General features: G+C 48.9%; 1 protein-coding gene across 5 annotated transcripts in view; it reads left to right on the top strand.

Annotated features, from left to right (window-relative positions):
- The window catches only part of ANK1 (ankyrin 1), a 242,735-nt gene that overhangs the window by 122,347 nt on the left and 92,415 nt on the right, over window positions 1-27,973 (top strand). For 3 of the 5 annotated variants that reach the window (XM_058433669.1, XM_032144332.2, XM_032144329.2), the window contains exon 2: window positions 14,636-14,737. The exons of 1 other annotated variant lie outside the window; for it this stretch is intronic. In XM_058433669.1, coding sequence (XP_058289652.1) covers window positions 14,636-14,737 — 102 coding nt within the window. Of the gene's footprint in view, window positions 1-4,973; window positions 5,460-14,635; window positions 14,738-27,973 lie in introns of those variants that run through there. One more of the 5 variants, XM_058433667.1, reaches the window with a different exon arrangement.

Below are 27,973 nucleotides of genomic sequence, written 5' to 3'. Positions count from 1 at the left end.
GGGACGGAACAGATGGAAGGAGGGTCAGGAGGAGAGCCCAACGGGTCAGCGGGCCACAGCCAGCAGCAGGACACTGCAAGGGCAGCTGCGGACAGGGAGCGTGGGGGCACAACTGAGTCCACACATTGTTTCTTTGCTGCAGAGAATATGGGCATTGAAAAGGGTGCATTGTAAGCCCAAGAGGTCTGGGTGCAGGGCAGAGCTTTGAGATTTCTTGGGATTCTGATCTTGACCATGGGTGTTTGACCCTGGGTAAGCAGTGATGAGGCCCTGATTTTCCAGTGTTAAAGCAAGATCAGTGACACCCCACATCTCTGCGGGAGATGTTAACCTTCGACAAAAGTTTTAGTCGAGAAGAAATGGAGGGGAGGAGGAAAAAAGAGCATCAGCTGTCATTGATAGAGCACTTACCAAATGTGCCAGAAGTGGTGGTCAGCATTTTACATTATTCTTCCAATATTGGAGAGATGGGTGAAGCTATATTCATTTTACTGATGAAGAAATCAATGCTCAGAAAAGTTATTTCCTTTATCAAAAGCTGCACAGCTCAATTGTGGGGGACCTACTGATTTAGAACCTCTTAAGAGGCTGTCCAGAAAGCAGATAGTGTTGTTGCTATTGAGTTCTGGGTTTGAGTTGATTGCATAGGAGGGTTAAGCGGGATGGTCATTGCCACAGGGCCTGAGCTGCCAGGATGCCCTTCTCTCTAATCCTGGGGCTGCCCTGATCTCAGCTCTGATGTCCCTGTAGAGAGGAGCCACCTCATGTCTCTGACTGGCCACCATTTGAAGCAGCCTGAACCTGTTCTCCCAAATCATCCTGGGGAGGCAGAGTCGCCTGAGAATCCCACTCGCATGGGATTCTTTGCTGCAGGCTTGTGTTCTTCCAGCTCGTGAAATCCCTGCAGGAATTGACAGCAGCAGCAGCCCGTCAAGTGTCCCAGAGTCCCTGTCTGTACTGAGAACAGCCCACTGTGCCAAGCCAGGAGCGAGCTGGGGGTTTAAGCGCTGCATAGTCTATTTCTTCCCTTTCTTCTCTCCCACATCATCCCTGCTTGGCATAGCTGCATGTGGCCCAGAGGACAGAACCCCACAGGCGAGGCCTCCAGCGTTTCATTATGCTTGTCTGCAGAGAGACCTGCAAGAAGACAGTCGGTAAAATATTTAGCAAGATGGGAAAAGCCTGAAGACTCCATGAAGCTACAGGCTAGAACAGTGGCCTGTGTCTGCCGAGAGTCTCTAGCCTTTTCTTCAGCCCATCAATTCCTTTCTGGTGGTTTGTTTTGATCTCACTAGCAGATCTTAGCACACTAAATGCCTACATTAAAACGTGCAGCCTTGAAGTATGAACAAAATGCAGACGGAGAAGCAGGATGATTATTTGTGGTCTAAGGGTGAGGTTGTGAGGGAAGGTTGAGGGGACAGTCAGTTATGGGGAAAAGAACAATAGTTTAGCTTTCTAAATCCCTAAAGCCCAAAGAGACCCTTCCAAGTCGTACAGCTTACCCAGTGGTCTACATACCAGATCAAATGTTGAGTTTTTTTTTTTTTTTTCTGCCGTCCTGAAGGATCTCCTGCAAAGATTAAACCCTTTCTGAATAATGAGTTCTATTAAGTCACGTATCTCTTATAGCTGGAAAGTTCTTTCTGTGGAATCTAAATCTTTTCCATAGCAATTGAACCCCAAGACTTACAGTTTCTTTATGACTCATGGAAGTGGTGGGGACATCATTCTTCTAACACCAGTCAGTAATCACTGTGTTTAGCACTGCCCAGCACTGTACCAGTCACATAGAGGAATAGGTGGGGAAAGCAAGGGAGAGGGACTGGGAATTTGGAACATGAGAACCAAGCTGTCTCTGCCTGGGAGACATTTAGAATTCAGTCCTGTGGCAGGCCGCCACACCTGGGACTGGGCACCATATAATTAGCTCCAGTGTGGCATTCCAGGCTGCAGTACTGGAATTTGTGTTTCAAGGGCTCTTTCCCTTAACTTTATCATCTCAGGTCCTTTAGCCTCAGGCCTCACTGAGCAACATGTTCATAGTTGTGTTCTTTCTCCTCCTCTTGGGCCTTGCCTGACTCATCGCCTGTCTAAGTTTCAAAGCCTCAACCTAAGGAGGTCATGACTAATGTCAAGAATTCTTGGCAGTTCTGAGAACTGAAGTCCTCTGATAATACTTCAGCATCTTTCCCATTACACTCAGAGTGCTGTGGGTTATATTCAGCTTCTGGTCCACTATGACTATCACATCTTTTAATTTGTGATTGTGTATAACCCACAGCATTGTATAATATGAAGAAAAACATAGCTTAAGAATTATAAGAACTGAGTACCAAAATGTGACGGGAATGTTTTGCTACCGAGCTTTGAATATTTTACTTGTAAGATCTGTTTATCTCACCTTTAAGACAGATATTCTATATAGATAGAACTCTCAAAACTCAATAAGAAAACAAACATTCCAACTTAAAAATGGACAAAAGATTTGAACAGATGTGTCACCAAAGAAGATATATAGGCTGGGCGCAGTGGCTCACGCCCGTAATCCCAACACCTGGGAGGCCGAGGCGGGCAGATCACCTGAGGTCAGGAGTTCAAGACCAGCCTGACCAACATGGAGAAACCCCATCTCTACTAAAAAAAATACAAAATTAGCTGGGCGTGTTGGCGCATGCCTGTAATCCCAGCTACTCAGGAGTCTGAGGCAGGAGAATTGCTTGAACCTGGAAGGCGGGGGTTTCAGTGAGCCAAGATCATGCCATTGCACTCCAGCCTGGGCAACAAGAGCTAAACTCTGTCTCAAAAAAAAAAAAAAAAAAGAAAAAAAAAAGAAGATATATAGATGGCAGATAAGCACCTGAAAAAGGTGTTTAATATTATCAGTTATTGGGGAAATGCAACAGACCCCTTCTCTACAAATTTTTTTTTTTTTAATTAGCCATGTGGTGCATCTATTAGGATGCCTGAATTAAGACAGACCATACCAAGTCTTGACAAGGATGTGGACTGGCCGGCAGGAGGCAGGGAATACCAAGAGGCATGAGGAAACTTTTGGAGGTGATTATGCCCATTATCTTATGTGGCCATGGTTTCAGGGATATACATATGCCAAAACTTAGCAAATTGTGCATTTTAAATGTGCAACTCATAGTGTGTCAATTAATCCTCAAATAGTTGCCAAAAAATAGTAGGCTCTTTCAGTTCATCGTGCAAGTCAATTGCATTCGTGTTTTTGAAAGTATTATATATATTATTTATTCATTTGAGCGGGGAATTTTCTCTCTCTCTCTCTAAATATTGATGTTGGAGCAGTGCATTAGAATCCCTTGAGATATTCCACTGGGCTGTGATCAGGGATGTTCCAGTAACCATCATTTATTAATTGGGGCTCTCTGTGTAGAGGATTCTAGCAAATCTGGAAGGTGGTTTTCAGAGGTGCGAGGCGGGAGACCTGGAGGGTGAGCTGGGCTTTAGTAGTGTGTGCCTGGGGAGGGAAGGGGCTGTGTGACTTACATCCAGACAGGCTGCTGCCTTCGAGAGGGTGCCCATCCTCAAGTTCAGCCCCAGTGCTGTGGAGGGTCTTATGCCTGGAGAATTCTCACATTGTCGTCTTCAAATACCAGTTTTTTAACCCCCATGGGGAGGAGTTGTATTATTACACTTCGGATCCCTCTTTTTGGCAGCACCCTGGCCTTTTCTCTTGATCTTTGATTATCCCACTTCCTTGGGATGCCCCCCAATTGCTGCATAGCTTTGAAGAGTACCTGGCTTTGTAACACACTCTCACAGTATTTTCTTCTTTTTTAATTTTTATTTTTTTAGAGACAGGGTCTCACTCTTGTCACCCAGGCTGGAGCGCAGTGGTGCAATCATAGCTCACTGCAGCCTCCAACTCCTGGGCTCAGGCAATCCTCCTGTCACAGCCTCCTGAGTGGCCAGGACTACAGGCATGTGCCACCATGCCTGGCTAATTAATTAATTTTTTTTTTTTTATGGAGACAGGGGGGTCTCACTATGTTGCCCAAGCCGGTCTTGAACTCCTGGCCTCAAGCAATCCTCCCACCTCAGCCTCCCAAAGTGCTGGGATTATGATCCTTCAAGATCATCCCCCACATTATCTCTTCCTGGAGCTGAGCACACTATTGTTAGGAATCTTGTTGGTGCTGCTAGTGGCAGGGCTTTGGATCAATTTGCCTTTGAACCAGTTGGACCCACCATTTACTAGTGGTGACCTTGGTCTCCACCCATTACCTCCCTGGGCTCAGTTTCTTCATTTATCCAACCGTAGTAGCATTGCCTACCTTATGGGTGGCTGTGAGGATTAAATGAGATAATGCAGTATGTCCATCAGCTAATAGGCGCTCAGCATGCTAGTTCCTCACCAACGCGCAGCTGTACTGTACAATGTCAGGAGACAGCGGGAGAGGAAAAGAGCATTTGGTATTGTGTCTTGACTGTGACTTGAAGCCAGCACGAAGCCAGCTCATGATACAAAACACCTATGATCTGAACAAGCCATACTGCCAGGGGCCCAGTTACCTGACACTGCTTTTACTGACGGTTCCCTCATCCCTCTGAATTGAGCCTACTCTTGATGATGTCACCCCAAGTCTTCTCCAAAACCCCAGACATGGGTTTTGACATCTGCCCCTGAAATGACTGCATGAAAGGGTGATGGTGGTCCCAGGACAGAACACTGGTTGCTTACTGCACGGACATAGCCTCCGGTGACGCTAGTTAACCGCCAGCGTCAGAGCAGTGCGGGAGGCAGCGGGGAGTGACAGCTCTGCCCTCCTGCAACCCAGCTGCGTCTCTCGTGGCGGCTCTTAGGCAGAATCTGGAATAGGCTGATTAACTGGTATCTCACGACATGATGGAAGAGCTCAAAACATGCAAATCCGTTATGGGGCATAAATAGAGTTTGCTGAGCTCACCCGGCCGCGTCTCGGCAGGCTCCGGGGCCCATTCACCAGGGCATTCGCGGCGGCGGGAGGCAGGGAGGAAGGCCATGCAGCTTGGAGCTCCTCACCTCCATTGGACGTGTGTGCCTCCCCTCCGCAGGGGCAGGACGCCCGCCCCGAGCCCGCCGGCCGGCACCTGCAGCTGGGACTGCACCCCCGCCCGCGCCCTCGCCCGCACCCCCTTCGCAGGGCTTGGCAGCAGGTGCCTGCTCTCCGGAGAGCGCTTCGCATTAACTTTCCCATTTGACATAATCATGGAGAGAAAATGAAGAGATCCCATTAGCGGCAGGCTGGCGGGCAGGAGAGCGCAGGGCCAGGGCCGGGCCGGGGCGAGCGGAGGGCGCCTGTATTTTTAGCCAGATGCCGCGTAACTTGCTGGCGCTCCCCGCGCCGCCCAGCAGATAACCGGGAGGGGGAGCGGGAGCCGGGCTCGGATTTCAGCGCGGGCGCCGGACGATGGCAGCGCGACAGGGCAGGTCCGGGCCAAACCCTGCGGTGAGTGCACGAGCTGTCGCGGTTGCCGGGCCGGGGCCGGGGCCGGGGCGCGGGGATCGGGGCCGGGGCCGAGCCTCTGCGTCGGTCCTGCGGGTTGTGGCTCCGCGCCCGGCTCCCCGGCGCCAACTTTCCCCGGCGGGTGCGGGCGCGCGCGCCGGGGCTGCCCTTCTGCTGCCGAGGCTTCTAGCAGGATCCAGAGGAAAATTCCTCTGGCCTGAAGGCTGCGGCCGCGGAGGGGCTGGAGCCGGGGCTGGGAGGCAGCGGGACCTGTGGCCGGCCCGGGAGAGGCGCACGGGCGGGAGCGTGGAGCCGCCGCCGGGGTGCCCCGAGGGGGGCCGGGCCCTGGCCGAGGCCGAGTCCCCTCACCCCAGGGGAGAGCCTGGCCGCGTAGATTCAGCAGGGGGTGGGAGATGCACGGCCTTGGGCTGGGCGGGCGTCTGGCTTGCGGCACGTCTAGCCCCTAAAACTCAGAAATGTGAGGCGCCCGGAGGCCCCTAGGTAGCAGGAAATGAATGGGGCAGAGGAAGGCAGACCTGTTGGGCGCCCTGGCAAACCTGGAGCTCTCTGCCGCTGTCCCCTTCGATTCTCGCAGCCCCCTGGCAAGATCCCCATTTTAGCAATGGGGAAATGCAGGTTTGGGGCCTTAGATAAGCACAGCATTAAGTGGCCGAGCAGCGCATCCCAGCCAGGTCTTCCCCAGTGACGTCCCAGCCCACCCTGCCCAGCCTCCAGGGTGGGGTGCAGACAGCACAGGGAACCCCAGGGATTTTCCCAAGGTCCCGAGTTCGGGTTGAGACATTAAGAGGGAGCCCAGCACTCCCACTCAGGCGTCTTGTTTCCTCAGTGACACCTTTAACTTGTTCATTTTATTTTTGCCAATGGTAGTCAGACTGGGGAGCCTGGAGACAGTTTGTAAAGCTGTAACAGCACACCTTTCTGGAAGGCAAAAGGAAAGAAACATAATAAAACACACACTCACTAGGGCCCAGTGTTCACATCTGTTTCTCCATCGTCAAGGTAGTAAAGGCAGGGCTACCAGGCTATGCTGGCTAGGGACAGCTGTCTTTCCTCATACCCCAGTGCGGCTCTCAGATCCCCCACGCACGAGCAGACAGCTCCACATCAGGGCTGCTGCCTGTCTTCTGGCTGGGCTGCAGGTCCCCGAAGAAAGGACCTGGAATCTCTTCCTGAGAGCTCTGACAGTGGCTGTGTTAAAGAAGCTGCATTTTGCTTCAACAAGACCCCTTGGGAAAGTGGTATTGCCTTATCACTGTTTACAGCAATTGATATTAGCTCAGTTTCCCTTCGCCTTTCTAGATAGGAATTTTGTACTAAAGATCTTGAGGTCAGTCATGATTTGTCCTAGGGAAAACTTAGGCCACCCCAACCCCCAGAGAAGGTGTGAGGAGGCCCTGGGGTTCTCTCACCGGGGTCTGCCTGCCGGTGTTTCCCAACGTCCCCTGCTCATGGGTGACAGCATGTTGACATTCTGCAGCGTGCTTCTGGCCCCTCCCTCTCAGGATACTGGAGCCCCCTCACTCCCCATCTATTGCTATATTAGTATCTGCTCAGGAAGTGCAAGTTTAATAATAGTCTGGGTGTCTCAGGTAACCAAGATTCACCACCCTTTCAGAGCAGGCCTGATGAGAACTTAATTCCTAGGAAGAATTCTGTTCCCTTCCTTCTCTTTCATTCCCTTCCTCCTGACGTGGGCACAGCCTCCAAACTCAGGCAGAAGGCTTTCTCCAGCCAGAGCTGAACTGGAGAGGACCCTTATGAGCACTAGAAAATGATTAGGCCAGCACAGTGGCGCGTGCTTGTAATCCCAGCATTTTGGGAGGCTGAGGCGGGAAGATTGCTTGAGGCCAGGAGTTCAAGACCAGCCTGGGAAACATAGGGAGACTTTATCTTTATAAAAAATAATTAGCCAGGTGTGGTGGTGCACACCTGTAGTTTCAGCTATTTGGGGGAAGGGGGTGTTGATGCAGGAGGATCTCTTGAGCCCAGGACTTTGAGGCTGCAGTGAGCTGTAACTGCACCACTGGGGGACCACTCTGGAAGAAAGAGGGAGACCCTGTCTGAAGAAAGAGGGAGACCCTGTCTTAAGAAAGAAAGAAAGAAAGAAAGAAAGAGAGAAAAAAAAGAAAGAAAAAAGAGAGAAAGAAGAAGAAAGAAAAAGAAAAGAAAAGGAAGGAAGGAAGAAGGAAATAAAGAGAGAGAAAAAGAGAAGGAAGAAAGGAAGGAGGGAAGGAGGCAAAGAAGGAAGGAAGGAAAGAAGGAAGGAAGGAAGGGAAATGATTGACCCAGGAAGCGGTATAGCACAATAGTTAAGAAGTATGCTACCTAGACTCAAATCCTGGCCATGCTACATATTAGCTATGTGACTTTGGACAAGTTACTTTTCTGTGACTTGGTCACTTCATCTGTAAACAGGAGACCAAAACACCTGCCTTGTGAGATTATTCTGAGGAGGGAGTGAATTAATTTATGTGAGGTGTTTAAAACCTAGGGAGAGATTTGTGAAAGTAAACTGTTTTGTTTTGAAAGGAAGTTCAGGGATATCACATTGATTAGGCAGCAGAATGTCTGCTGTGTGAGATCCCCGAATACCCACACAGGTAGAATTAGATTAAAACGAAGCTGGAGATGAGGAGGGGAAGAGACCTACCAGAAGACAGCTTTGGTGGGGTGCACAGCAGAGGTGCCAGCACCTCACTGGTGGCCAGGGTTTGTGGACACGATGGGGTAGTTTTCTGTATAGGATAAGCAGGCCTCCTGGCCTCCTCATCTGGGAATGGATGAGCCTTGGAGAGGGCAGTCATTCTGCTCCTGTTTGTCATAGCCCAGAGATGGTCAGGTTTGTATTTTGTTGCTGTTGTTTTTTGGGTCAGTATGTGCTCAGGTAAATATTTTGAATGGAACACATTGGATTCTTTGGACACGCCTCCTGCCCTGTTGCATTTGCTGGATGTACTGAGGACAGGTCATTGAATTGGAGCAGTTGGACTAGACAGATGGGCAGTAGGGGCTCAGCAGAACACGATGGTAAAGATGAGTCTCATATCCCAACAAAGGCCATTTGCTCTGTAGCTGAAATATTGCCTGGCCCCCAGGAGGTTCTCAATGAATACTCATGGAATGGATCCATGGGTGCATGCATGCACATATGACCCATTTATAAAACAATTGCTTGATTATTCAGATCAAGAGAGCAAGGACCTATATTCTGAGTGATTATTCTCTCTTTGCCCTAGCAGGATATTGGTCTTGAAATAGGACCCCAGTAAATACATTGTAGAATTAAACTGAGTGATGTGTAGTTGCTACTGGGAGTGGCATCATTATCTGAAGTTCGCCTCCCAGATGCCCTGAGCATCCTGCTGAGTCCTGACTACTCTATGCCTGGAGAAGACCAAAAAAAAAAAAAAAAAAAGAAAGAAAGAAAAAGCTTTAGCAATGGCACTTCACTGCTAACTATCTAGGTGACCTTAGCCGGTCACTTTACTTTCCTGGACCTCAATTTTATCTTCAGTGACAAGAAGGGCTGGAACTAGATGGTTCCTTTCTAGAGACCTGTCTTGGTCTGAATAGAGTGCTCAGGGACAGAGCCTGAGTGGGACCTCCTAGCATTTTTCCTCTGCCGTGGATTAACTGTTTAATTAGCAGAGGCATATAGGCCTGCCCAGCCGCCAGCCTGTCAGGGCCGCCTGAACACCCTCAGGCTTGAAATGCCCGAGAACACCCTTGGGGTCAAGGGCAGTGGAAAGTCATAGACTTCAGTGGGGTACCCCTGGATTGAATCACCCCAAGTATTTAGCTGCAGAACTTGGGCAAGTTATTAACCTCTCAAAACCTCAGTTTCATCACCTCTAAAATGGGGATAATAATTATACCTACCCACAGGTTGTGATAAGAATTAAAAGATATAATGCTGGTAATACATTTGTCCCAATGATTGGTATTATAATTTTAGTATTCTATTATGGCAACGACAGAAATTGTTTAGCTTTCCTCAATCTAGTCCATATGGGGCTTTCCTTACCCTCTATTTATGTGCTTGTCTGTCATAAATTTTTTTTTTTTTTTTTTGAGACAGAGTCTTGCTCTGTTGCCCAGGCTGGAGTGCGGTGCCGCAATCTCGGCTCACTGCAAACTCTGCCTCCCAGGTCCAGGTGATTCTTCTGCCTCACCCTCCCAAGTAACTGGGATTACAGGCATGCACCACCACATCCAGCTACTTTTTCTATTTTTAATAGAGATGGGGTTTCACCATGTTGACCAGGCTGGTCTCTAATTCCTGGCCTCAAGTGATCCATCCGCCTCAGCCTCCCAAAGTGCTGAGATTACAGGAACCACCGCGCCCTGCCAGTTTGTCATAAATATTCTTCTTTGCTTCCTGGATTCAGTGCTTTGAACAGTCAAACAGTGTCATTAGTGGATATTGCGTCTATTTTTATCCACCCATTCTCAGGTTTTCAGCCTGAATCCTATTATTGTGGCGTAAACGGTAGTTAATTGGTGGGAGAAATGTCTCTTTAACACTCTTATTCTTGGGTAATAATATAGTGTTTTTCCTAATAATTGAATCTGGACAGACTTTCTGAATCAGCAGCATAAATAGACATTCATCTGAGAGACTAAACCTTGACTGGGGGTTTTCTCTGGAAACCCAGCTCATGCCTGGAGAGCCAACAGCTTGATCTTCATTTCCTGCCCCACAGATGCCCCACAGATGCCTTGCTGAGGAACCTAGGATGTGAATGCCATGTGCTTTAGGTCAAGGGAGGCCTCGACTTAATGCTTTGGAGGATTCAAAAGAGATAGAAGACTTGGTCCCTGCCCCAAGAAGCAAACAGTTTGGCTGGGGAGACAAGACTTGCCTGAATTCAATAGCTAGAGAAAGAGATATTTTAAACGCATTAAAAAAAAAAAAACAAGCTCCTGTTTTGTGGTTCCTAGATTTAAAGATGGCAAATACTGAGTGTCTAAGCATAGTGTCATTCATGCAGGAAGTAGCCACCATCGGGGCCTTGAAGGGAAGAAAGATTGGAAGTAGCAAACCAGAGGGAGATGGAGCTTCAGGGCCCAGGGAGGAGGAAGGTGCAGGCTAGGAGGTAGACAGAGCATGAGAATGTCACAGAGGACAAGGGAGGTGAGAAGGGGCTCCTGCCGCCGTGGGGACAGCAAGATGAGTGTGCCTCATGAACAGGCAGCCACAGGGCTTGGACTTGAACTTGAGCTTACATCATAAGGGGCCCATGTGGGACCTGAGGTTGGGGCGGGCTGGCAGGAAGTCAGGATTTGGGGAAGACCAGTGAGGCAGGGATGGAGGAGGTTGGCTGGGTGAGGCAGGGATGGAGGAGGTTGGCTGGGTGAGGCAGGGATGGAGGAGGTTGGCTGGCAGGCAGAGCGAGGAAGCAGCACTTCTGCAGGCCTGGGGTTGTGGGCGGGGGCTGGGAGGTGGTGTGGGGCAGCACCTGAGTGTGGAGGGAAGACCGCCTGCCTGGAAGGCTGGAGAACCCTACTGCTGACGCCCTGGGGACTCCCTGTTTCAGTGGTGAAGATGTGAAGCGCTGCTTTGGGGAGGAGGATGAGAGTTCCATTTGGTCTTCAGCTGTAGATTTGGAGTCTTCTGTGTTCAAGGGTGTTCAAGAGTGGTCATCACTAGTGTGTGCATGAGTTTCCCGTGGCTGCTGTAACAAATCACTACACACTTAGCGGCTTAACACTACGGAAATGTGTTCTCTCGCCGTCTGGAGCCTGGAGGTCTAAATTAAGGCCTCCACAGGGACGCACTCCCTCCAGGTCTTCAGGGCCTTCTTCCAGGAGCCTCCACCTCCGAGAGGTTCCTTGTTTCCTTGTGCGTGGCTAAAGTCACTCCAGTCTCTGGCTCTGTCTTCACATAGCTTCACCTCTGTGTGTGTGCATACATGTATGTGCACATGTGTGTGTGCGTGTGTGCACACAGGTGTCTGTATGTGCATGTGTATGTGTGTGTGTATATGTGTGCATGTGTGTGGGTCTGTGCATGTGTGTGTATGTGTGTGTATGCATCTCTTGGTGTGCATGTGTGTGCACACGCATCTGTGTGTGGATGTGTATGTGTAGATGTGTGTGCACACATCTGTGTGTGTGTGAATCTGTGTATGTGCACGTGCATCTGTGTGTGCATACACATACATGTGCATGTGTGTCTGTCTATGTGCGTGTGTGTGTGTGCATGTGTGTCTTCTCCTTTTCTGTCTTTTCTAAGGACACTTGCCATTGAATTTAGGGCCAGCCTAGGTAATCTAGGATGATCTCTTCTCAAGATCCGTGACTTAATTACATCTACAAAGACTTTTTTTTCAAATAAGGTCACCTTCACAGGTGCCAGAGATGAGAGTGTGAACATATCTTTTGGGGGGCACCATTCAGCCCACTGCAGCATGTTTTTTTTTTTTTTTTAGGAGGGCATGTAGAGGAAGGAGACAAAGTGCCTGGGTGGAGAGGAAGCCACCGTGGGTCTTCTGTGGGAATGGCGTCACACGCTTCTCCCATGTGTGGCTTGTCATATGACCACTCTCACCCTTTCAACTCAGCCTTGTGTGCGACTATGTGCCAAACACTGTTTATTTCCTTTAATCATCATGAAAAGGGGACAAGAAAGGCTTTACTCTCCCCAGCTTACAAATAAGGAAATAGAAGCCGAGGGTGTCTAAGTACCTGAGGGCACTCAGCTAGACCCAGTGGAATGGCTCTGAGTCTAGGCCACCGGCTCCAATGCCTGAGGACTGGGCTTTAATCATTACATTTGTCTTTGTGAGTGTATTAGCCTGTTCTCATGCTGCTAATAAAGATGTACCTGAGACTGGGTAATTTATAAAGGAAAGAGGTTTAATGGACTCACAGTTCAACATGGCTGGGGAGGCCTCACAATCATGGCAGAAGATGAAGGAAGAGCAAAGACATGTCTTACATGGCGGCAGGCAAGAGAGTATGTGCAGGGGATCTCTTCTTTATAAAACTATCAGATCTCATGAGACTTACTCACTATCATGAGAACAGCATGGGAAAAACCAGCCCCCATGATTCAAGTACCTCCCACCAGATCCCTCCCAGGACACGTGGGAATTATGGGAGCTACAATTCAAGATGAGATTTGGGTGGGGACACAGCCAAACCATATCAATAAGTAAACTTTATTTTATTGTCCTCAGCTCTCACCCTCTCTGGCTGTCACTCATCTTTAAAGGAAACAGATGTTCCTGGGGGCAGGGTCTGAGATGCATGGGGTGGGTGACGTAGCAGCAGCTAAGGAACAGAAGAGCTTCACTCTCATTTAAGAAATCTGGTGGGGGGCGCCTGGTGTTAAAGCTGAGACTGAGCTGGCTGCAGAGCTGGGAGGTTTGGCTCATGAATTTCTGAGCCACACTACCTGCATCTGAGTCCTGGCTGTGCCTCCTCCCTGCTGTGGGACGCTGCACAAGGCACTTCTGCTCTCTGTGCCTCAGCCCACTCATCTGTAAAATGGGACTCTGTAATCCTACTTACCTCTTGGGTACTCAAAATGAGGATAAAATGCTTATCTGTGCGTGTGCATGTGTGTGAATATATATTATAGTCATCCTTAGGTATCCGTGGGAGATTGGTTCCAGAACCCCCTGTAGATACCAAAATCCACAGATCCTCAAGTTCCTCATATAAAGTGATACAGTGTTTGCATATAACCTACCCACATCGTCATATATACTTTAAATCATCTCTAAATTACTTATAATACCTAATGTAAGTGATTTGTAAATAATTGTTGTACAGCATTGCTTTTCTGTATTACTATTTTTTTGTTGTTTTTTGTTTTTTTGAGACAGAATCTTTCTTTGTGACCAGGCTGGAGTGCAGTGGTGCGATCTCGGCTCACTGCAACCTCTGCCTCCCGGGTTCAAGCAATTCTCCTGCCTCAGCCTCCTGAATAGCTGGGACTACAGGCACACATCACCACGCCCAGCTAATTTTTGTATTTTTAGTAGAGACGGGGTTTCACCATGGTGGCCAGGATTGTCTCGGTCTCTTGACCTCGTGATCCACCTGCTTTGGCCTCCCAAAGTGCTGGGATTACAGGTTTGAGCCACCACGCCCAGCCTTGTTAGTATTACTTCTTATTTTAGTATTGTTATTTTTAATTTTTTTCCTGCAAATTTTCCATCCACGATTGGTTGAATAAATGGGCTTGACTATATATGTAAAGTGCTAATAATGGCTCTTAGCACATAGTAAGTGCTAAGTGCTGTTTACTTAAAAAACAAAAACACAGGGCTGGGTATGATGGCTTATGCCTGTAATCCCAGCACTTTCAGAGGCTGGGGCAGGAGGATTGCTTGAGCCCAGGAGTTTGAGACCATCCTGGGGAACATAGTGAGACCCCATCTCTAAAAAGGAAAAACAGACAAATAGAAAAAAAACACAAAACAGCTCCAAAGAGCCCACGCTTGGTTCCTTTGGTGCCTGCATTCATGACTCTTGGGGCCAGGGACCTCTGTGATATTGCAAACTCTTCAGCAAGACCGTGGAGCCCCTGGAACCTCAGAGCAGGGAGACACCAGGCTGTGCTGTGCACTTGCCATAGGAATGGGCTCCCCCTCAAAGGCTGATTCTTCCTGAGTCCAAGCCAAGAACATATGCTTATAAAAATACCAAAAGGGAGCCGGGTGCGGTGGCTCACGCCTGTAATCCCAACACTTTGGGAGGCCAAGGTGGAAGGATCACTTGAGCTCAGGAGTTTGAGACCAGCCTGAGCAACATAGTGATGCCCTGTCTCTGAAAAAAAAAAAAGTTTTAAAAAATAGTTGGGCATGGTGGTACACACCTGTAGTCCCAGCTACTTGGGAGGATCTCTTGAGCCCAGGAATTCAAGGCTGCAGTGAACTGCGCTTGTGCCACTGCACTCCAGCAGCCTGAGTGACAGAGCAACACTCTCTCTTAACAAAACAAAACAAAAAACAAAAGGAAGGGAGGCCTGGGTGTGAAGGCAGTCCAAGCAGGGGCTCTCAGGCTCCTGTGCACACCTGGTGTCACTGTGGGCACCAGGGTGGCACATCAGAGGATGCAGGGGCTGCTGTGGGGGCCTGGGGCTTGAATGGGGTGGAGAAGTCATTAATACACCCAGGACACTCACTGCCTGTTGTTTTTCCTCACAGGCTGATGCTGCTACCAGCTTTCTGAGAGCAGCAAGATCAGGTAACTTGGACAAAGCTTTGGATCACCTGCGGAATGGGGTAGATATTAACACCTGTAACCAGGTAAGTGGGATGGAGGCAGGCCTGTTGTCTCTGAAGAGCAGCTCTTGCCTGATGCCATTTCCTGAGAGCTTTGAAACTGCCTCTATTAACCTTTTCTCAGTGGCCTCAAAACTCCCCCAGGGCTTCTGCCTGTGGAAGGCCCTAACCTTGCTGTTTCCACTACTGCCGTGGCCCAGGCCCCACAGAGAAGGGCTGATGCCTGAACAGTGTGGGAGAGGCCCGCACAGATCCCCTGCGGTCTCCTCGCTTAGAAGTTGCAGTCGATCCCCGCTGTTGTCTTAGAATATGTGGCCTTTGAATTGGGGCAGGAGGAAAAGCCTTTGAAAGATGCTGTGTCAGTGGGGATGTTCAGTCTCCTTTGTCCACCAGCAGTCTGTGTGGGTTCTCGGCTAGCCTGAGAAGAAAGTCGGGGAATGAGGCCCCGCTTGGGTCAGGTGCTGACAAAGGTGGGTGGACTCGGGTTGAGGATGGTGGGGCTGGTGCAGAGGCTGGCTCTCCAAGGCTCCTGAGTGACACAGCCGAGCCTTAGCTTCAGAAGGGGCTGGCGAGGAAACGAAATGTGTTTGGGTTGGGTTGGAGGGCAGAGACTCGGGCTTGGAGCCAAAGATCCAGGAACTAACTAACTAGGGAGGAAATGACCTTCCAGGAAGGGAACAGGTGTGTGGCTTGGGTTTGTGGATTGGTGACAGGTTTTGTTTGTTTGTAGATATTTGCCTGCCAATTAAGTTGTTGAGTTACACATGCTAATTGTTTCTAATTTAGAATACATTTATCCATTGCGACTTTTTAAAAACCATCTTAGCCATTAAAAATGTGTTCTTAATTGTGGTCAAATATACAGCCTAGAATTTCCTGTCTTAACCATTTTTCGGCATACAGTTCAATGGGATTAAGTCCATTCACATTATCCTGTAATCATCATCCATCTCCAGAACTCTTTTCATGTTGCAAAACTGAAACTCTGTTCTCTTTAAACACTAACGCCTCATTTCTGACTACTCCCCAGCCCCTGGTGACCACCTTCAACTTCCAGTCTCTACGAATTTTATTACTATAGGGACCTCACAGAAGCAGAATCCTGCTATATTTGTACTTTTGAGACTGGCTTCTTTTATTTAGCATAATGTCTTCATGGTTCCTCTGTACTTTAGTGGCTTGGGTGACTTTTTCAAGCTAGCAGGGCCAGATTTTCCGAATGTAGGTTAGGTTTTCCATGGGCAACGTGCCTCTGTCCTACCCCCTCATCTACTGTTTCCCTACCCTTCCTGCCCCTGTTTAAAATGCAAAATACCATCCCCTGCAGTGGCTCATGCCTATAATCCCAGCACTCTGGGAGGCTGAGGTGGGCAGATTACCTGAGGTCAGGAGTTCAAGACCAGCCTGGCCAATGTGGAGTAAACCCCATCTCTATTAAAAATACAAAAATTAGCCGGGCATGGTGGTGCGTGCCTGTAATCCCAGCTACTTGGGAGGCTGAGACAGGAGAATTGCTTGAACCCAGGAGGCGGAGGTTGCAGTGAGCCGAGATCATGCCATTGCACTCCAGCCTGGGTGACAGAGTGAGACTCTATTTCAAAAATAAAATAAAATAGACTGGGCACGGTGGCTCACACCTGTAATCCCAGCACTTTGGGAGGCCGAGGCAGGCAGATCATGAGGTCAGAAGTTCGAGACTAGCCTGGCCAATATGGTGAAGCCCTGTCTCTACTAAAAATACTAAAATTAGCCAGGCATGGTGGTGCGTGCCTATAGTCCCAGCTATTTGGGAAGCAGAGGCAGAAGAATCGCTAGAACCTGGAAGGCAGAGGTTGCAGTGAGCCAAGATCGTGCCACTACACTCCAGCCTGGGCAACAGAGTGAAACTCTGTCTCAAATAAATAAATAAATAAATAAATAAAATACAAAATACTACCTGCCTCCATTCCTAGGGCTAAGACCCCATTTGGATTCAGTTGGTCTTGCAGTGGCAGAAAATCACAGCTAAAAGATCAGAGAGAATGGAGCAGTATGGTATGTGATAGGAAACAGAAGTAGGTGTGTGATAAGAAGCAAAGACCCTGGCAGTGCACTTCAGAGGGAAAGTGAGGTATGTGGACCTGACTGGAATTTGCAAACTGGATGAAGGACCAGGCCCCCTGCCCCTTTTCTCATCCCTCCACCCAGAAATGCCAACATCCACATATCCACGGCCCAAAGGACATTGTGGTGGTTCTAACCAAGCATCTGCTCAGGCTGGCCTTTGCAAAGCAGGTTGAAAACTCAGCCCATTTTTTGATGCCAAGAGGTGGATGCAGCAAAGTCTGGAGGTAGGGTGAGAGTCTTGGTGTGAGAGTTGTTCAGGAGACAGGGTCTGGGACCTTCTTAGCACCGCACCTCCAGAAGCAGCTGCACAGGCTGCAGTTGTGTCGCCCCAGCCCCCCATAGGCAGGGGGGTTGCTTGCTCTCTCCACCTGGTATGCATTCTTGGGCTTGCAGAGATGCATGCCTGGAGGCTTTCTTTGTTCTTACTGTGGCTGGAGAATTGCAGATGTGTTTCTCCGCAGTGCAGTTCTCAGTGGAGGTGAATCACACCTTCAGAGGCCTTCCAAGGGTTAAGATTCTAGCTCTCAAAGGAATCCATTCAGCTGAAATGGGGACAACTGAATGTGTGTGAGACTTGAGCCAGGGCTCATTTTCTGTGTGAAATTGGAAGATTTTGATGCCACCGGGGAATAGCTGTGTCCTGATTGGTCTCCCGTTGGAGAGGCCTTGGGTGTAACTGCCTTGTCACTCTGCCTTCTCTCCTCAGAGCACCTCTTCAGTTCGTTTTGGGCTCAGAGAACAGCAAGCACTGAGGTATTATTTGCACTTTATTGACACCATTTCCGATTGGCTCAGCGCCAGTGACAAGTGGCTGTCAGCCCTGCTTGAGGCTGACGGGAGGCTCCTGCCTCAGACTCAAGACTGCAGTCCTGGCTAAGCCTGGCCTCTCTCTTAAAGAGGACACTGCCGCAAGTTATGAAATGAGCGTCAGAAGGGAACAAAAGACAGGACACACCAAGTGCAAAGCCCCTTGCTGCTCGTTAATTCCCACAGCTGCCAGATGTGGCCCTGTTGGTCCCTGTCTTATGGTCTGTGGCTGAGCAGGACAGGTAGCTGCAGGTGGCTGCACCTGGAAGGGAGCTGGTCAGGGTTCCCTGAACCTCATTCTGGTTGCACAGGGCAGTTTGGTTTTGCTGTTGCGGGGAGAGTCCTGGTGGTGGGGGAGGGACTCCAGCGGCTGAACCCACTCCTGCATGAAACCCACGAGTGCACCCAGCGGGACGATCCTGCATCTGCGTAATGCGCACAGGGCCAGCCTCTTAATGCTACTAGAGCTTTCTGCTCTTTAAAACACGCATAAAAGCAAGCTCTTGTCCCGGGGTCATGGCAAGAGAATTTGCTTTCGGCTTGAATCTTCTGAGCTGATGTACTGTGGTGGCGGTAACAGGGCAAATACTTATCCTTACATAAGTAACACACTTTCAAATAGTATGTTTTTGTGGAAAGAATGCATACTGTTTGCCATAATAGGAAGTAATTACTCTAAGTAGCGTGGAAAGAGGAACTCTTGGCTTGTGTAAGAGACGTCTGAATATTCAGGGCAGTTCCTTGACTGTGTCTACTAATGTTCTGTCATCATTATCATTACCATGTCTATAGGAAAGAAGAAATTTATATGTAAGAACACACACATGTGTGCATACAGGAGCCCCCTTATATGAATGCCAATTTTAAAATGTATTGTTTGCACTTTAGATGCCTGTGTCCAATGTACTTCCTGTGCATCTCCACGTGTATATGGAGAGCTGGGCTGAAGGGATAGAATAATTTCATTTTAAAGTCACGGTCCTTATCCGCTCTGAACTGTAGTCTATTGGCAGTGAGAGCTATTAATCAAATAATGACACAAACAGATATGCATACCAAAAACTATGTTAGGAACCATGAATGGAAGGCAGAGAGTATATGAGAGGACTGCCCTAGAGTCAGAGGTCAGAGAAGGCTACCATGAGGGAGAGACAGCTGAGCTGAGGGAGGAGCAGGGGCAAATAAGGTGAAGCAAGGGAGAACATGCCGGTCTTAGAGAGCAGCCTGTGCAAAGCCCCAGAGGCAGGGAAAGGAGCAGAGGGTTGAAGAAAGGCCAGAGTGGGCGCAGTGCAGACGGCAGGAGAGGTCAGGCGAGGTGAAGCTGGGATCGTGCTGGAGCTTACAGGTAGGGGCGAGAGCCACAACACTCAGCAACTGAGACAGGGATGTAAAGATGGGAACAGGAGACACTGGGAACTATGGGTGTGGGAGGGCGGGAGGAGGGCATGGGTGGAAAAACTAACTATTGGGTACTGTGTTCACTACCTGGGTGACAGGATCATATGCCCTCCAAACCTCAGCGTCATGCAGTACATTCATGTAACAAACCTGCACAGGTACCCCCGAATCTAAACTAGAAGTTGAAATTATAAACAACTGGGACAGCGTGCCCCTGGGCCAGAGCAGTGTGTGTGCATGCATGCGTGTGCTCACCAGCTGCACCAGATGTTAACCCTGTAGTTGCTGACCGAGGGGAAGGGGTCTGGGGGAGGGGGACAGTGGCCAGAGCAGCAGGGATGGGGTACTTAAGAGCCTGCAGCAGGCCGGGCGCGATGGCTCATGCCTGTAATCCCAGCACTTTGGGAGGACGAGGTGGGCAGATCAACTGAGGTCAAGTGTTCGAGACCAGCCTGGCCTACATGGTGGAACTATTTAGTCTCCACTAAAATAAAAAATTAGCTGGGCATGATGGCAGGCGCCTGTAATTCCAGCTACTCGGGAAGCTGAGAGGCAGAAGAATCTCTTGAACCCAGGAAGCAGAGGCTGCGGTGAGCCGAGATTGAGCTACTGCACTCCAGCTTGGGCAACAGAGCAAGACTCTGTCTCAAAAAAAAAAAAAAAAAGAGCCTGCGGCAGTGGCCACTGACCTGGAGGAGTGGAGCATTTCAGCATATAACACCTGCACAGCTGTATTGCTGTGTCCTGGTTGAATATCCCTCCTTGTAGAAGCCACATGAAGGATTCCAGTCTTTCTCCCGAGCATAGCGGAAAGTGAACCACAGATTCAAGCACAGGAGTGACATGATCAGGGTTGTGCTTTAAAAGGTCTCACTGGCTACCACGTGGAAAACAGGCGGAGGGCCCAGTGGTGCAGTGGGGGAGCCTGTGTGTGCCCAGCAGCGCAGGAGGGACGTGTAGGCAGCCTGGATGAGGGTCATGGCTGTGGAGATGGAGCAAAGCCAAGCAGGCTTGGGTGATGGATTGGATGGGGCGCTGAGGGGAAGGAGACTCAAGAATGACCTTCCGAGGGCTGGCTTCCACGGCAGGTGGGTGGTGGCACCATCCGCTAAATGAGGGATGCTGGGAGCAGACCGGTGTGTGGAAACACGGGGGAGGAGTCAAGAGCAGAGCTGTTCCAGATCCCGGTAAGGAGGCTCTGAGGAATCCGAGCAGAAATATATAGTAAGCAGTTGGATATTTGAGCCTGGAACTCAGATAAGAGGTCCAGCCCAAAGATAGATATTTGGAAGTCATTCAGCCTTCGAGGAAGTCGAGTGCTGGCGGGGGCTGATGAGAGCAGGGAGGAAAGGCATGTTGAATATACTCCCACTCGCCTGTGTGGGGTCATTCCACAGCACTCATTAAACACCCACTCTGTGCCAGGCCTATTCTAGGCACTGAACAAGATAGACAAAATAGTCTGCGTGCTCGTGGCCTGTGCATGCTGGTGAAGGAAATAGACAATAGCTAAGAGGATGGGCACATACATGAAGTCAGCTGATGGGAGACACTGGGGAGGAGGAAGGTCAAGGTGACTATTTTGGTGGGGTGGTTGGGAGGGCTGTCTAGGGAGACGACTTTCAAGAGGCCTGGAAGAAGTAAGGGAGAGAGCCACGTAGTTTCTGGGGAACAGCATTCTTGGGAGAGCAGGAAACACATGCAAAGGCCCTGGGGCAGGAGTGAGAGTGGTTTGCTTGGGGAACAGCGAGGCTGGAGTTGAGTGATGGAAGGGAAGGTGGTAGGCAGGGGGGTGGGAGAAGTGCCTGGGGCCAGATCAAGGAGGGCTTGCATTGGTGAGGGCTTAGATTTTGCCATAAGGGTGAAGTCATCTGAAGGTGTTACACAAGAGATGCTTACGCTGATGGAGGTTTCTAAACAATTGCCCTCGCTGCTGTGTGGAGGATAGACTTGGGGCACAGGGACAGGAGCAGCAAGACTGGTGAGGAGGCTGGTGCAGGGGCCAGGTGGGACCCCGGGGTGGCTTTGAATAATGGGGAGAGAGGAAAGGTGGGGAGGCCAGAGGACTTGCTGCCCAGGCTTGGAGTGTCATCACCCCAGATGTGTTGGTCTCAGCACACATTTTGCCCGGGCTCCTTACGCAGCCCAGGAATGGGTCATTCTTCCACCTAGAGCAGCCACATAGCAATGGGTTTGTAGGTTCCATCTCAGCTCAACAGCCACTGTGAAGACAGCCTTGATCCCCATAGCTTGAAGCCATCCCTGCCTTTGTGATGTGTCGGTACCTCTCTTAAGGCTCAAGCCTAGCTGGTCCTACTATGTTGCTTGGTAACATTGAGCAGGTCTTCCCTCTCCTGGTGGGCTCCAAGCCGCAGTGAGGCAAAACCCATGATTGGGGACTCTGTTTCTCCACAGCGCCTGGCATAGGATGTGTCCTATGGTAGATGCTCTGGCATTTGTCTTAATAAATGGCCACATAATTGTGCACAGACCAGTATTAGCTTCACATGCTCAGTTTCCAGAATTATTGTTAGATTAATATCAAATCAAATTTTTTTCTTATGGAGACTATAGCAATACAAAAATACTTTCTGGGATGAAGTAACTGACTATACACATTGATGAGTCAACCAAATAAAATAAAACCAGAAGAGAGCAGTGCCAGCCTGTGTCCCCTGAATTTCTACAATTGTCAGATTGACGTGGATGTTCCACTGGGGACCATGAGCTGGAATCCCAGGGGCAAAAAGCCTCACTCTTTTAGTTTTCTGTTCTATTCCGATGACGCTGACCCTTGCTGGTTCATTTGGCCTTCCTGATAGGAAAGAAAGAGCTTGAGACTCCAGGAGATAATTTTCCATGAAAAGGAGAAGCCTTGTCATCCACAACTCAGCGTAAGGCAGAGTTCAAAGTGAGGACTTCCTAGAGCAGCCCAGGCACTGTTGGTCCTCTTTGCCTGTCTCATTTTTCTCCATAGTGCTTGTTACTGCATGCCTTCATATGCATTTATGTGTCTGCTTATTTTTGTCTTCACTAAATTGTAGGCACCTTAAGGGGAGAGGGCTTTGCTTTCCTCATTGCTCTGTGTCAGGATCCTGCTTAACCTATAGCACGTGCTCATAAACTCAGTTGACAGACTGTATGAAAAAAAAAAAGCAGCGATGTTGTTTGCTGTAGCTATGAATGGTGAAAGCTTATATATTTTATACTTAGTCCACGTAGGAACTAGACTAAGCACCATCACTTTGTAAGAGCCTTGTGCAATCGTGCATACTTAGGATAATGAGCCTGCAATAAGCACGGCTCAGATGCTGGCATTAGCCCCACGGGTCAAGTATTTGGCAATATTTGCTGCAGTATCCAGAAGCTCGACCATCTGAATGATCACAAAAGCATAAACGATTTCCAGTGCGAAAACCTAGCCCAGGAAAGCACGTGAAACCATGCCAGCTCCCTGGATGTGCCTAAAGTTCCACATGTGCATTAGGAAGCCCTAATGTTTATCTTGAAGGTAAAGGGTTGCGGGCATTTGGAATAAATGGAGCACCTATAACAATAATTTCTGCTACAGTGCAGTATTTTCTTCAGCAGCCAAATTCCAAGTCTTTTGATCAGGATTTCTTGAGCTCCGGTGATGGTGATAATTATGACCTTTCCAAGCTATAGAATCTTAGGGCTTAGTGGAGCTTATGACATTCAATTTCCATTTTATACCTCAGGAAACTGAGGTCTAGAAGTTACTTCTGAATATCTTATGCTGTATGACTTTGGATTTGGGGAGTTGGGCTTAAGAAGTCCAAGATGAGGCTGGGCACGGTGGCTCACGCCTGTAATCCCAGCACTTTGGGAAGCCGAGGCAGGCAGATCACCTGAGGTCAGGAGTTCAAGACCAGCCTGACTAACATGGAGAAACCCTGTCTCTACTGAAAATACAAAATTAGCCAAGCATTGTGGCGCATGCCTGTAATCCCAGCTGCTCGGGAGGCTGATGCAAGAGAATCACTTGAACCTGGGAGATGGAGGTTGTGGTGAGCTGAGATTGCATCATTGCACTCCAGCCTGGGCAACAAGAGAGAAACTCCATCTCAAAAAAAAAAAAAGAAGAAGAAGAAGAAGTCCAAGACGAGGCCAGGAGCAGTAGGTCACGCCTGTAATCCCAGCACTTTGGGAGGCTGAGGTGGGTGGATCACCTGAGGTCATGAGTTTGAGACCAGCCTGACCAACATGGTGAAACTCCGTCTCTACTAAAAATAAAAAATTAGTTGGGCATGGTGGTGGGTGCCTACAATCCTAGCTACTCGGTAGTCTGAGGCAGGAGAATCACTTGAACCCGGGAGGCGGAGGTTGCAGTGAGCCGAGACTGCACCACTGCACTCCAGCCTGGGCAACAGAGCAAGACTCCATCTCAAAAAAAAAAAAAGTCCAAGATGAAATTTCTCTGCTCATTCATTTATTCTGCAAACATTTATTAACCAATTACAATGACCCCTGCACCATGCTAGAGACTAGGGCTAGCCAACATGAATAAATTCATGCTCTGTTTTCAAAGAACTCAGAGGCAGGTAACAGGTCCAGCTTGTAGATAAAAGACTACAAATTCAGTATCGTAAGTGCCATCCTGAAGGAGTACAGGAGATGTTTTTGTCCGTGTAATCATTCATTCAACAATTTTTTTTTTTTTTTTTTTTTTTTGAGATGGAGTCTTGCTCTGTCACCTGGGTTGGAGTGCAGTGACAGGATCTCGGCTCACTGCAAGCTCCACCTCCCGGGTTCATGCCATTCTCCTGCCTCAGCCCCCCAAGTAGCTGGGACTACAGGCGCCCGCCACCATGCCCAGCTAATTTTTTGTATTTTTAGTAGAGACGGGGTTTCACTGTGTTAGCCAGGATGGTCTTGATCTCCTGACCTCGTGATCTGCCTGCCTCAGCCTCCCAAAGTGCTGGGATTACAGACGTAAGCCACCGCACCCGGCTTCATTCAACAAATATTTTTCGAGCTGTTATAATGTTCCAAGAGCCAGCCAGTCAAAGATGAGCAGGTCCTGGGACCTGCCCTTACGTCGTTTCTGGTCTAAGGGTAGTGGCTGGCCTGCTAATGAGTCAGAGAAAGGTTGTGAAGGAAGGATACCAGTCTCCGAGTAGAGAACTGGGAAACAGGAATTGCTGTGAGAAGGAACAGACTGCAAAGGCTAGAGTGCCAGAGGGCACTGGGGCAGGGGGCAGTTCGGGGAGGTTGGGGTACATGAAATGAAAGAGGTTGAGGATGGTGGTCAATCCAGCTAAGGAGGTTAGAGCTATATCTGTATAGATCTAGAACCTGGCACTTTTCTCTGTCGTCGTCTTTTTCTTAGGAACTGTTGACAGGCATAGAAAAATATATTAAACTACATAGTTCTCCGATCCTACCTGCACCCCCAAAACACACAGAAAGCCTTCCTAATATGATGGTGTTGTGGTATTAAAGCTTCTTTAGACTTGCTGCCTTGGTGCAGCTCTGGAATAGTGATGAGGAAGAGACAATGTTTCATTGGAGCCCTCACCTGGGAAAGGAGTGTTCTGTGTTAAATAGTTAAAACAGATATGCAGCTAGGTGCCCCTATGCCTGGCACCTGGTACGTGCTACACCGTTAATGCTGACGTCACCCTGAGAGTTGGTTAGAGCAGGTGCTTGACCAGGGAGGCTGGGGAGACTCAGAGAGGTGAAGAGTCTCAGAGCCCAGGACCGAGACGCCCAGCCCAAGCCTCTGTACTGACTCAGAGGATGGATTTGACACTGCGCAACAAGCCTGTTATTGCTCTGGGTGATCTGCCCCCGACTGGTTTCATTTTCCCTTCCTCTGCAGCCAAGGAAGAGCTAATTGACCAGTTCAGTTACATAAAAATCTTCATTTGTAGTCACAGCAGGGACATTCCATGGAATCCTAGGGACTGGGAAAAGGGTGACTAGCACCTTCAGGAACGATCCGGAACATAGTGCAAGGAAAGCACACTCTCTAAACTCCACTTTATGGTTTCATTGCTCTAGGAATTTAGAATATGAAGACCAGATGTGATCTTCATAGTGCTTAGGGACAAAGAAAAAAGATAGGCCTGTGTGTGGCAGGTTCCATGAAGGTGCATTCAATTCTGCAAACTCTTATGCACCAGGCTCCATGCTAGGACCTGATTACCAAGGTGAGCAAAACACAGGATCTCAAAAAATTCAGGCCTTTGGGATAGACAAGCACAAGCGCAGACAAATGCAATTCTGTGTGATGAGGGTCTTGAGAGAGTTATCAAGGTCCGTGGGAACATGGCCAAGAAAGCAATCCACCTTTAGGGGGCTAGAAATAGGGTACAGTGTGGCAAAGAGAGGGGACAGGTAAAGTCACAGGCAAAATGACACTCGATCTGGGCCTTGAGGAAGATTCGCCTCTCTGGTTGTTAGAGGAAATGCTGAAAGCAGATCCCATGGTTGTGATGAGACTAGAGGAGGAATGAGAATTGGCCGCGATTGTTTGCATTCCACTGACTTCTTTGGTGTAAACCCTTTCTGTCCGTTCTGACAAGCCTTGGCTCTGATTTTAACTCCCTTACGTTCTGCGAAACCACTGTTAACAGTTTATATGAATCTTGGCATATTATTTTTTCCGTACATGCAAAACACATAGCTTAACTGTTTTCTGCAAGCTGTTACGTTGTCTTATTCTTGGAATTATGGAATTCAGAGGAAACTGGAAGCTCAGAGCAGTTTTGTCATTGCAAAGCAGCATAAATTGAAGCCTGGGAGGTCATAGATTAGGACAGTTTAGAAGTCCAGTGTTCTTTTCTCCTGACCCCACTGCCCTTCTTCTAAAGGTCTGGGTCTTTTTTTTTTTTTTTAAAGAATACCAAGATCTCGGGCATAGACGCTCTTTCTAGTCCATAGGAGATATTCTTAGCTGCTGAGCTGCATTTCAGGGTCCCATTCTCTCATTAACTCGAGCTCACACTTCCTCCTCCACCTTCCCAAGGGCCCATGAGCCTCTGCAGTTGATTTGCTGCTGAGCTACAGGATTTCTCTGAGCACAGGGCTGCTGTGAGTTCTGTACAATCAGAATAAAAAGAAGGTGAGCTGAGGTTGATTCATTTCCTTGCAGAGCTCTAAAATCGTTGTGCATTCCTTTTTCTTAAAGTAATGAAAAGGATTAGAGTGTTTTTCCTCCTCATGAGTATCCAGCAAACTGTGAATCCTAAACGCTACCTGGGCAGGAGGGCTAAAGTTAGATTGCAACAAAGCAAACAGAGAAAATGCTCAGAGCCAGTTGCCTCCTTTTCCATCTGCGCCACCTCTCTCTTAGTTTGTGCTGTCCTCTCAGTTTCTTCTCTTATTCTGTCCTTCCAGTCCCTAGGCAAGAGACAGATTTGCAAAGGAGATCAGGTGTGATTTTCCACTAGGGTTATGGCAGTTGCTTCAGCTCTGCCTGGCTTCTGATTCAGTAGATTCCAAGATCATATATTTTTAGCAGACCTTTCCCACCAAGCAGTCTCTGAGGAGCCATAAACTATCTGGGTTAGAAAGAGGCTGCAGGTGGTATGGCCCCACAGAACGAGAGGCCTGCCCTCCAGAAGAGGTCTCCCCCATCAGCGGGTTTCCCTGTGGGCTGAGGGCTGTTCTCTTTGCGTGTTTGATTGCACTCTGGGGTTTCCATCCTGGAATAATAACAGAACTGCAGTAAAGGTCATGCCTCATGGGTCCTTTACAAATAGGACGGAAGCCCAGCCACTCAGAAGGCTGAGGCGGGAGGATGGCTTGAGCCCAGGAGTTCAAGACCAGCCTCAGCAATATAGTGAGACCTTGTCCTACAGAATAAATAATTTAAAAATTAAACATTAAAAAACAAATTAGCCAGGCGTGGCCCTGCACCTGTAGTCCCAGCTACTCAGGAGGATCACTTGAGCCCAGGAATTCGAGGTTGTGGTGAGCTGTGATCTCCCCTGTGAATAGCCATAGTACTCCAGCCTGGGCAACATAGCAAGACCCCATCTCTAAAAGAAAGAAAGGAAAAACCAGGACAGATAGATGTAATTATAACTTCAAACTGGCTGTGATTCCCAAAATGTGTAAAAGCCCCAGCGGGCCACCTGTCCCCTACTTAGACCCAGAATTACCCCCACAACATCACTCCTCTCCTCCAGCAGCCTCTGCAGCTCACCACCACTCCTCTTTACCTCCCATTAAAAAATTGTTTAGTAGTTCCGAATCTATAGAAAAGTTACAAGAAGGTACAGAGAATTCCCACATCTCCCGTGTCTGCATTATCTACGCCTGTTCTTCTACACTTCCTGTCCCTGTTGATCTGTCTATAATGTAGGACGTGTGACCTGATTCTGCACATCCCTAGACAGTCCAGTGTACACCATCCAAAAGTAAGGGCACTTTCCCAGGTATCCATCCCACGTGCCTGCCAATCTGGAAATCAACATTGATGCAGCACAACCATCCAATCCACAGACTCCGTTGGGATTTTGCCAACTGTCCCTCCGACAATTTCTCCCTCTCTCTGTGCCTCCTTCCTTCCCATCTCCCCGCCCCTTCTTCTTTCTCCCTCCCCTCCCTTTCCTGCTCTCCTCCATCCTTTCCTCTCTCTGTCTCTCTGTCTCTCTGTTTTCTCTTGCTGTCTCTGTTCCCCTCCACCTTTTTCTGTCTCTCTCTGTTTCAGAAATCTCTCCAGGAAGATATTTTGCATTTAGTTGTCATGTCTCATCAGCCTCCTTCCATCTGGAATAGGCCCTCAGCGTGCCCATTTCTCATGTGTTTGACCGTTTTCCATGCTGTAGTTTGAGCCTCAGCTGTCTGTCTGATGCTGCCTCATGGCCATATGGCCATGCTGGACAGGAATACCATAGAAATCATGCTCCCGCTGGGCGCGGAGGCTCACGCCTGTAATCCCAGCAATTTGGGAGGCCAAGGCGGGCGGATCATGAGGTC

This window comes from Hylobates moloch, unplaced genomic scaffold (genome assembly GCF_009828535.3).
Source record: "Hylobates moloch isolate HMO894 unplaced genomic scaffold, HMol_V3 SCAFFOLD_22, whole genome shotgun sequence".
Classification (NCBI taxonomy): domain Eukaryota; kingdom Metazoa; phylum Chordata; class Mammalia; order Primates; family Hylobatidae; genus Hylobates; species Hylobates moloch.
Note: the sequence above shows the minus strand (reverse complement) of the source record. Positions and strands in the feature narration are given on the sequence as shown.